This window comes from Contarinia nasturtii, unplaced genomic scaffold (assembly GCF_009176525.2).
Source record: "Contarinia nasturtii isolate CC-2019 unplaced genomic scaffold, AAFC_CNas_1.1 Cnas_scaffold_3978, whole genome shotgun sequence".
In the NCBI taxonomy this organism is placed as follows: Eukaryota; Metazoa; Arthropoda; class Insecta; order Diptera; family Cecidomyiidae; genus Contarinia; species Contarinia nasturtii.
Window position 1 is genome coordinate 1 of NW_022201274.1, and position 8,969 is coordinate 8,969.

An 8,969-nucleotide genomic window follows, 5' to 3' on the forward strand; every position below is an offset into this window, starting at 1 on the left:
AGGTAAATATTGTTTATTGAACAATTCATTATATATGTAAAGCGACCTAGTAAAAATTATAATGGTAAAAATTTAAAAATTCTATAAAAAAATGCTTTTTTCGCATGCGTTCATATATATTTGTCTATCCAACTGCGAAAATGAATGATATCAGTAAAAATGACTAATAATAATTATTATTATTCGAATGAAAAAAAATTTACGGCTTCTACATTAGGGTGTTTCCCATATCTGTAAATAGAAAAATGGTATTTTTTAATTGAAAGTAGACAAAATTCTATGCTGGTTAGTAGCATCGATACAACAAAGCGATTTATATCAACACTTCCCGAAGCGAAAAACGATTGTTGCCTCTGAATATGAATATCAATCACTCCATTATATGAATACAATCTCATAGTGAAGAATACTTACAGAAAAAAACACCTAGAAGTACTTCCTCGAAATGCTGAGACACAACAGTCAGTCTCAGTTAATGTAACAAATTACAATATTAATTTTTGATTAATTTTCGAGTACGAATGGTGATTGGTGATGCTTAAGGCTGCTGATTCGGTTGAACTGCTGGCTGTCGCGGTGATCGTCTGTCTAATCCTGCCGGAATATCCCATCCAAACAGCTCACAATGTCCTATTCAAAAGTAAACACACACACGGAAATAATGTATAGATTATTGGCAGAAATGATTTTTTTTCTTAAATCTATACAAATGTTTAGATATCTCAACAGAAATTTATTTTTTTATTAAAAAAATATTTTCTCAATGTCATTAAATATTGCATACATATTTATCATCGAGCGCTAAAATAGATCATTCAAATAGTGTGCATTTCATTTAATATGTAGAATATATGCAAATGCAAATTTCTAATACACATACCTTTGATGAGAATGCATTTGGCGGCGACGATATCACGATCCCAAGATGTCTTGTGTACAGCCATTAGTAGTTGCTCGTCTTCGATTTCCAATTCATTTTCATCATCGACTGCATATGGCTGTTGAACAGTTGCATACGGTGCATCAGCATTGACTTGAGCATATTCCAATTTACCACTCACTGTGTTTACTTGCCAATTTTTTGGATACACGGCCACCTTAGACAGTAAACGTTCAGCAGCAATATCGAATTCTTGCTCAGTCATGAGTCCTTCTGCCCAAAATCGCATCAAATAAAGTTCAACGTCATCTTTGTTGTACCTCAATTGCCGTTTGCTGCGCTGTGCTACGATTTTTGATGGTAAATATTCGGCGAAAATTGAATCGGGCTCCGCTCCACAATTTTCACACACTTTGAATCGATGGCTCCTTGTGGCTGGATTAAATCGTCGCCCACACTTTGCACAATGCTGCGATGTACCCCACTCATCTGTTTTGCGCACACGACAATTGCGACGTTTTCGAAAGCCTTTGAGTAGTTTGCGCGTACCTGGAGCTCTCACATGCTTTTTGATTCGAATGCACGAGTTTGGTGATATTTCTGCATTTCCCATGTGAATAATTGCGGCTTTATGATTGACCAAATTCCCAGTGAGTTTATCAACGGTTCGATTCGATTCGACGTACTTGTCAAACTGCAACAGCGTGTATTTCGGTGTTGTATACACGGCCATTCCTTTCTTGAGCATTTTGATACGATGATGAACGTAATCAATCCAGAGTATGCCCAGTGGTGATGGCATTCGCTGATACAATTGTCGATTATTTCGATCTTCCTGCTCCTCTTGGGTGAACTGCTTCGTCCATCGTTTTGCCTTTACATCGCGCGTCTTCTGCTTTGCCAGCCAATGGTACTTCTTACTGGACGTTTTCAAGTTGACCTGAAATGGAAAAGTGAAGAAAAAAATTATTCACGTAACTGTATCACTTTCTATTTCTCAATAATGCCAAAAATTTAAACACTCACTTCTTTCTTTGTTTCGATATTTCGACGAACTGTGGCATTCCATGTTTTCATGCCTGGATCGATTCCCAGTTCATAAGCAAATTTTCCGCCGATGAATTGCTTTCGAAGAATATCATCATTCTGCATCTGTTGCTCGTATTGCTTTGACATGCGATACATAATCGACACAGATTCACCGTTGCTGACGATGGTATAATGGAATTCTTTGTTTTTCTTCAGTTTTCGATTGATGGTCGTAAAATCGAATACTTGATTCCAATAGAATTCTTTGTTCTGGCGAAGGTAACTTTCGGTTGCTTGTCTACCATCAACTTGTGGAAGTAGTTTCGATTCGGCCAGCATTCGATAGAAGACATCATTGCACATGAACACTGCCTTTCGTTGATAATCAGGCAATGGAACAACCGAGAGATTTTTGATATTTGGTATCTTCACATTGTTATCTTGCGCCCAATTGTGCCACTCATCGATTTCTGTCTGCATAACGAGCCACATTGCAGTTGCTTTGAACCAATAATCGCCTTTTGAAAAATCCTTGATGTTGTGATCATTGGTTGGGCCACCAACTTCTCGAACAATTGCAGTAACCATGCCAGTAAGTAATGTTCGCTTGTGTCGTTTGAAATCTGCATTTTGATGAGTGTCACGGATCGCATTGTAGCCTCGAATCATCAAATCGACTGCATTGTCAATGTCCTTCTTGTCGAATTTCCAACCGGTAGACACTGCGTTGAATTGCCACGCTCGCATTCGCAGATAGTTTTTCAATTTCTTCTTGCAGTGTGTCTTTTGACCGGTTTTCAAGCATCGCGTGTGATTTTGGCACAGCGTTTTAAAATGATTACCAAAATAATCGTTCTTGGGCCAGGCGAAATTATTTTCTGGACTGAGCTCTTCGACAAACTGACGAATATTCTCACCTTCTTTGTTTTTTTGCAAGACGGCATAGAAACATTGCTCAATCACTTCTTCGCCACGATTCTTTTCAACGAGCTGTCCTTTCTTCTTTCCTTTTTTGGCCGGATACGTTCGGTTTTTAAAAAACTCCCACTGTCGATTCATTTGTGCCGATTTCACTTTATCCAAGAAAAGTAATGATGCCAAAACGGTGATTTTCGTTGACATTATGCTTTTCTGTTCGATCCACGGTTTGACAATGTGATTGAACTCTGGTCGTAAAATTGTGTTGAGGCGCATTTTAATCGCGAACAATCCATTATCGTTTACATCATCATCAGCATCCTTTTCTTTTTGCGCATTCGTTTGAAATTTGTATCGCTTTTTTCTTGGCGCTGTAGCAGCCGTAGTTTCACCAGTCGTTGACATGTTGAACTAAAACGAAATAAAAAAAAAAACACACGCGCAATTTAGAACACAAATAAAATGACAAATATATTTTCTGCACTGTGTAATTTTTGTAAATGAATTGAATCAATAGGAAGCACTGAATATATGGGGACAAAACTGACACTTGATGTTACCTGATTGAATGTTAAGCGTGAAGTGATTCAAAATCGACAAATTGAGTGATATTAACTCTTTTGAATGCAACATATAAATGCAAACCACACCAACACGGTCCAAAGTTGAATCAAAATATTTGCAGTTTCAGCTTGTGAATGTTATGTTATTATCAAAACTAAACAAAATCAAACACAAAATTCACCGCAAATATCTCGTTTGAAAACAATCGGTTGACAATGATTCCAATAGAAAACCGCCTACAGCGGAAAATAAACTTCTTTGAAAGCAAGAAACAAATATAACATACACTGACACAATCCAAAAATATGTTTTAGCACTTTTATCAATCGAATCCAATGAAATTATGACGATGCAAATTCAAATAAAAAAAACATTGATTCTGACAAGTTTCAACACGATCGTTTCATTTGAACCAACACACTTCTCCACATTCCGATGGTTCTGTGTCGGAAGCATTCTTATATTGCACACATTTTTTGTTTATAAAGCGTTTGAATAAGAATGTATGGTACGGAACCAATAAACGGAATCACAGTTTGTATGTAAACACTTAAGAGCAAAAGAAACGGAATGATTATTATTATTAGCCTATCGCGATGGATATAAATGTGTATGTGTTGTATGGACTGCTTGGTTCAAATCATAAAATGATTTTACAGGCCAAAAAAACAGCTGACACAGCGAACAACACGATTCTGAAAATGCGTTGAATATAAATACTTTCTTTTGTTTATTTATCGAATTCTAAAGAATCGCAACAATATTCTATCAAAGCGAACAGTGTCGATATACGTGCAAACAGCAAAGAGAATTGTACTTCAAATTCTAATCAACTATATTTTCAGATATGTTTTCGTTTCGGGAAGTGCTAAAATCAATCGCTTCGTTATATGAATGCCATTTACTAACATAGAATTTTGCCTTCTTTGAATTAAGAAATACCATTTTTTTATTTGCTGATACGGGAAACACTCTATTCTACATACCAGAACACCATTCACTTGAATCCGTGATAATTCTGGGAAATCATCTAAAAACGGAAAATGGACGAGATATTGAATTGGCTGTCGCTCTGCTATGACCTTATAAGTATTTTGCAGTGATTTTTTCAGATGGAGTAAATTTGAAATGTGAATATTTGGTATGGGCGAAAATGGTATAAATGTTAAATTCAGTGTAATGCGATCGGTTCGAAAACGTTTATAGGTTTCCGGGTTCATTAAAACAAATGAGACAATGGAACAGTATATTCAACAGGTAAGCTTGTTTGTATAACTTCCAATCCAAAATTCATGAGTATTGAATGCATACTTTTTGGATTTCAGTTCTTCAACCAAGCATTTGTCAGGGATAAGGTCAATAAGACTTATCAAATTTCTTCAAGAATTTACGATTTGATCTATGAATTAAATGTCATATGTCAAAGTATTTTTTTGCAAGTATTACCACAACTTGAATGCAAACTAAAAGCTGGATCAGAATCCGAGCGTTTGAGTAAGTTTTATCAGTAATTTCTTCTTATCAAAACAGTTTTACACTCATTTTATCTTCTTTTCTCGAATAAATAGAGGCAATTTTGCTGGCGCGTATGTTTTCGGAAAAAAATTCAACGCTTGCCAAACAATATAGTGCATTGTGGCGGCAGTTTATTCAACGTTTCTGTGACATTGCCGTACCGATTCTTGATTCAAGCGCTAAATTATCGAAGCGCTAAAATTTCGCCAACATGACGGCGATGAGACCGTTCGTTATGAAGTAGTAATGGCAATTGTTGAAACAGCCAAACGCGATTTTCGCATTGTATCCGAATCAGAGGATCTATTAGAGTTTGTGAAAGAGCGCACACTGGACAAAAAGTTTAAAATTCGCAAAGAAGCAATGAGCGGTTTGGCTTTGATTTATAAAAAATATTTGAGTGACGTTGATGTGCCGGAAGCGACGAAAAAAGCTGTCAATTGGATAAAAGATAAAATTCTTCATGGATACTATATGACTGGGCTAGAAGATCGATTGTTGGTCGAACGTTTACTTATCACATGCCTAGTGCCGTACACATTAAGAGCCGAAGATCGTATGAAAAAATTGTACCAACTACTTGGAACCATTGACGATAATGCTATCAAGGCATTCATTGAATTGCAAAAGAACCAGTTGAAAGTTCGCAAAAGTGTTTCGGATTGGGTCAAATTACATCACGCTAAGAAGGTAACACCAAAAATTCAAAAAGAAATGAACATCATGTGTCAAGCAATTTCAAAGTGAGTAAAAAAAAAAATCACATTTTTAAAGTGAACAATTTTTCACTTGTAATTGAGAGAAGAAGCTAACATTTCTCATTCTTTTTCCATATTTGCAGACAATTGCCGGATCCAGTAAAAGCGCAAGAATTTTTACAAAAATTCAGTGCACATCTACGCAAAGACCTCAATTTATTGCGTGATATGGAGATAATTTTGCGAGGTGATGTATCATGTCGTGAATGTGCAGACACAATGTCGCTTGTGTTGAAAAAATTGGGCCAGCCAATTATGACAAATTTGTATTACAATACGGTGAAAATGCTGTTGGAACGAATTGCATCGGTAATGGTTGACAAAGAATCAATTGAAATATTAGTTGGTTTAATTGAAGATTGTATGAATGGTGGTTCGGTCATCGAAGAAGTGAGTTTGCCACCGGATTCGGCCGGTGAACGTGGATTGAAGCTGCTTAGTATTTTGGCTTATGTATTTTCGGCACATTTTCAACATGATACAATTCTGCGTCATATTATCGGTTTGCTTAGTTTCGAAGAGGAATATGTTGCACCATACGTTTTAAAAGCGCTTACATATTTAGGACGTTATAAACCATTGATTGAATGTCATGCTGATTTCTTGTCCGAATTGGCGCCAATTTGTAAAGAATTGGCCATATCAGGTACTCCGAAGCAAGCAAAACATGCAATTCGATGTATGTTTGTGAATACACAACAGACAACTGAAGAAGAACCGTCAGTACCAGCTAATTTGGACATTTTCCCTGATATTGTTGAAGCATTCAAAGTGACATTGGATCCAGAACACGAAAATTATCGCACTGCAATCGTTGCACTTGGTCACATCGCATACAATATTCCAAATCGGTTTACTGTTCAAATTAAAAACACAATTTCGCGACGAGTTGTCAAGGAACTACTTGTGAAGGATAGCGAAAATAACAGTGACAATCAACCGACGGGCGAATGGTGCGACGAGGATAGTTTACCAGAAGAGACCCGATGCAAAGTTGAAGCACTCAAAACGATGGCCAGATGGTTATTGGGTTTGAAACAAGACGTTTTATCAGCACAAAAAACATTTAGGATGCTATCGGCATTCATAAAACAACAAGGTGATTTACTTCAATCCGGTAATTTATCGCCGGCCGAAATGTCGTGGCTTCGCTTAAGTGCCGGCAAAGCAATGCTCAAGATTTGCGAACAAAAAGGTGTAGGCGATCAATACTCCACCGAACAATTTTATATGCTATCCACACTCATGCTCGATCCAGTCATTGAAGTTCGAGAACTTTTTGCTAAGAAACTTCACAAAGGATTGAGCAAAGGTATTCCACACAAATGCCTGCCACTTGATTTTATGGGATTTTATGCGATTGGTGGACGAGAAACCGAACGCAAACTACAAAAACAAATTCGCACGTATATTGAAACGGACGTTAATCGTCGCCGTGAATATTTGAAAACATTTGCTTCAGGTAAGTTACTTACACTTGAGTTGCTTCGCATACAGACTTTACTTATTGTCATTTTTTTATTTTACAGTGGAAAAAGCGATGTCACAATTACCACACATATTGCCTGACTACATGCTTGTATTCGCTGTACCAGTTTTGACACATGATCCAAACTTCACATCGGTCAGTGATCCAATCCAATTGAAACAAATTGAAAAATGTCTATGGCTCATCCTTGAGCCACTCATCACAAATCGTGAATTCTTTTGTTTTGGATTCTATAAGAATTTGATTCAACGAATGAAAAATCACCGAGATGCTTACAAACCAGATGACGCGACTGTGAATCATGTAAGATTTTTTTATCTTTGTCAATACAAAAAAAAAAACTATATCTATTATTTTGTTTGTTTGTAGAAAATGTATGTGATTTGTGATTTGGCCATGCATATTATCTTGACGAAATCGAATAATTATGATGTGCGTGACTTTTCGCTGGATGCTCGAATTCCATCGATGTACTATCAAGCGCAACCGGAATCTTATCAAAATGTACAAAATTATATCCCTGAAGTATATCTACCGTATAACAATAGTACGGCCACTGCAACTAAGAAAACTGGCATTGTTGTACCGGTAAGAAAAAGATGTTTTACATTTAATATTAGTCTATTTATCGTTTTTGATGGTCCAATTTATTTATTTATTTTTCATCAAATTCTATAGACAACGCGTAAAGTACTGCGAAGCGATGAAGAGATGGCAACAAGCTCTTCGGCTTCGGCAACATCACCAACATCACCTGCATTAACAATTCAAGCCGCCAACCAAACCGCCAATACAAATACAACAAATTCGTCAACAAATGATGCAGAAGATGAACAAACAAACGGCAAAGAGACAACAACAACCACCACAACAACGGTAAAAATGACACGTTCGAAGCAGTCGAATCAAACAGATGAAAATACTGAACCTCCGGCGAAACGACTCAGAAGCACGCGCGCAACAGCTGCATCAAACCATCAATAGAATTTAGTTGTTGAAATTTTTTTGGCGTCGATCGCTCACACATTGCTCCTTTCATCGGTTCATTTTAATTTTTAAACTTTTGTTGATTTGTCCATCGCTCCTCATCAATGGAGAGAAAAAGAAGAAGAAGAAGAAAGAGAGAAGAAATCTATGAATGCCGTTAAGTTCATTTTCTTTTGCGAAATGGAATTCGGAACGAACTAAATAAACGTTGGTAAAACGCGAACATATAGAGTATACAAATACGTATGTAAGCAGTTAATTATTATTATTGCGTAAACTCATTTTTCACATCATATTTTTCTCATGTTTATTCAAACAAATGATTTCGCTTAAGTTTATGCCTTTGATTTAAACAAAAAAAAACACACAAATCAATTAGGATGAAAAATCTTTTTTTTCTGTTGATTCAACGAGATAATTGAACATACATACTCCGATATATATTTTTTTTAAATCCGACTAACAATAATAAATTCACACACATTTTATATCGTTCATTTTATTCAAAAATGTCGCAATACACATCTGATGAAACAATGTCCCTACTTCAATAATTTATTGCATATACATGGAATTATTTCTTTTGTTGCATTCATTATATAAAAAAGCATTTTTTTCATATATTTTGTTTCAGTTCTAATTTTTACAGATTATGTTCAATGAAATATAATTGCAAATAAAAATGATTTAATTTTGATAAAAATTAAGAGAAAGAATAGATCAATTGTTGTTGTGGTTGAAATTTCTATTTTGTAACAGCCTATTTTGCTATATTGATTGCAATGCTGTTGTTTGTCTTTAAAAAATGCAGACAATATATTGAACTAAC

At 35.9% G+C, this 8,969-nt stretch overlaps 1 protein-coding gene and 1 pseudogene across 2 annotated transcripts; one reads left to right on the forward strand and one right to left on the reverse strand.

Annotated features, from left to right (window-relative positions):
* Positions 1-130: 130 nt before the first annotated feature.
* Positions 131-3,492, reverse strand: LOC116350251. Of its 2 annotated transcripts, XR_004202011.1 has the most exons (5): positions 3,388-3,492; positions 1,907-3,238; positions 881-1,820; positions 415-630; positions 131-231 (listed from the first exon to the last, which is right to left on the reverse strand). XR_004202011.1 is itself a non-coding variant. In XM_031781997.1 (4 exons), exons 2-4 carry the CDS (start codon positions 3,230-3,232, stop codon positions 539-541), a joined length of 2,358 nt encoding a protein of 785 aa, XP_031637857.1. In that variant the 5' UTR covers positions 3,233-3,238; positions 3,388-3,492; the 3' UTR covers positions 222-538. The 2 variants fall into 2 exon arrangements, 1 of the variants encoding a protein (XP_031637857.1); XM_031781997.1 differs by having other exon boundaries at positions 222-630.
* Positions 3,493-4,612: 1,120 nt separating this feature from the next.
* LOC116350253 lies at positions 4,613-8,628 on the forward strand (annotated as a pseudogene).
* Positions 8,629-8,969: the final 341 nt, after the last annotated feature.

Bases quoted from the DNA above. Each gene is read 5' to 3' on its own strand.
- LOC116350251 (XM_031781997.1), bottom strand. From the start codon at position 3,232: ATGTCAACGACTGGTGAAACTACGGCTGCTACAGCGCCAAGAAAAAAG. The intron at 1,821-1,906 runs GTGAGTGTTTAA...TTTCCATTTCAG, and splicing joins ATATCGAAACAAAGAAAGAA to GTCAACTTGAAAACGTCCAG. The intron at 631-880 runs GTATGTGTATTA...ACTTTTGAATAG, and splicing joins CAAATGCATTCTCATCAAAG to GACATTGTGAGCTGTTTGGA.